We start from the raw sequence: 1366 nt of genomic DNA on the forward strand, positions 1-1366 counted from the left end.
AAGGTCCGGAACTTGCGACAGGTTTTCGTTCGGCTCCCATGTGAGCTTCTAATTAACCACCAACTCCACAAGGAGTTGCGTCCGTCGTTTGCAGAAGCATCTGTCAAGTATTCGCCAAAGCTATGAAGCTCTTCTTGGGTCCGTGGTACCGGTCAGTCCTTAGTCCTCTGCACCTTGTCAAGATGCGCACACTATTGTGTCCAACGAAGTCACCAAGGCATGGAATCGCTTCCGCACAGAAGATATACTTCGCCAACTTGACGTACAGCTTGCTTTCGCCAAGATATCCAATGTCTTTCATAACACTTCAAGGTGGTCTTCTATGCTTCTTGACTTCGTGAATACGTAGATGTCGTCATAAAACGACTTGATCTGATACTGGCGTATTACCAAGTGCGCATGGGCGAGGAAGACATCAAGTTCATCGCGTTCCAGGCTCCGAACGGACTTTGGGAATATCTTGACTTACCCATGGGAATCTAGCACCGATGCACCGGTTAACATCAAAACCATTCCGAGGCTTGCAGAAAACCCATTGTAGAGAACCAGTACGCTCCCGACATACCGTCGTCCAATGTGTCTTTTCAGTCATCGGAATGCTTTGGAGTACCGTGGTTTAGTTCTGATATGGTTTGTTATGTACAATTCATCAGGACAAGACTTGCGTACACAGATTGTTTGGGCAGCGCGAGGACTGATACTGGATCGAATCAACTTCTTCAAAACCAACATGAAGTCGGGTTAGTCGATCATCTTGGTCTTGATTCTCAGGAACTTCCCAAGCTTCTTCCGCGTAATGTATTTGGTTTGTTACACCCATCCTGAACATCTTATTCAATACATGGTCTTGCCCCGACCACTGGAGCTTGTTCCGTCTTCAGTGCGGCCTCTCGAAGATAGCATCTCGTCACCAGTTGCCGCTGATTTGCAAACCAACGGTTCTTCCTGTTGCTCGCAGACACACTATGCGCTCCGCTCTGTTCTGCAATTTGAAAAGGTTTAACGTGGGACTTCACATCCGTTTCCAGTGCAGCGCTTAAACAGGAATCGGTTCATTTCCCCGACAGATCGCTGATGCCCTAGACAATCACCGGTCCGCTTTCCTCGGTTGGTCCGCAGATCTCCCCGCTCGATCCCAGGGGAAGTCTTCTCTCGCGTTCCCTCGATTCGTCGACCTCTGCAATCGATCTGCGGCTGCATGTCATCGAAGAATGGAACTCCATGGATCCTACCATATTCATCAAACATCGCGTAGATTACAGCAACACAGCGATGAGTTTACACCTCGATTTTCATGGGTGGGACTTCCAGTTCTTTCTCAACGATGGGTCACCCCCAGCTTGACAAGATTATTCTTGTTCTCAAA

General features: G+C 48.4%; 1 protein-coding gene across 1 annotated transcript; it reads left to right on the forward strand.

Moving 5' to 3' along the window:
- Nucleotides 1–122: 122 nt before the first annotated feature.
- On the forward strand, nucleotides 123–483 carry PPTG_22213 (hypothetical protein; the record flags this gene model as incomplete). The annotated part of the gene is made up of 2 exons (XM_008902384.1): nucleotides 123–138; nucleotides 350–483. 2 exons carry the CDS (start codon nucleotides 123–125, stop codon nucleotides 481–483), a joined length of 150 nt encoding a protein of 49 aa, XP_008900632.1.
- Nucleotides 484–1366: the final 883 nt, after the last annotated feature.

Source organism: Phytophthora parasitica (assembly GCF_000247585.1).
Source record: "Phytophthora parasitica INRA-310 unplaced genomic scaffold supercont2.13, whole genome shotgun sequence".
NCBI classification, from domain to species: Eukaryota; Oomycota; class Peronosporomycetes; order Peronosporales; family Peronosporaceae; genus Phytophthora; species Phytophthora nicotianae.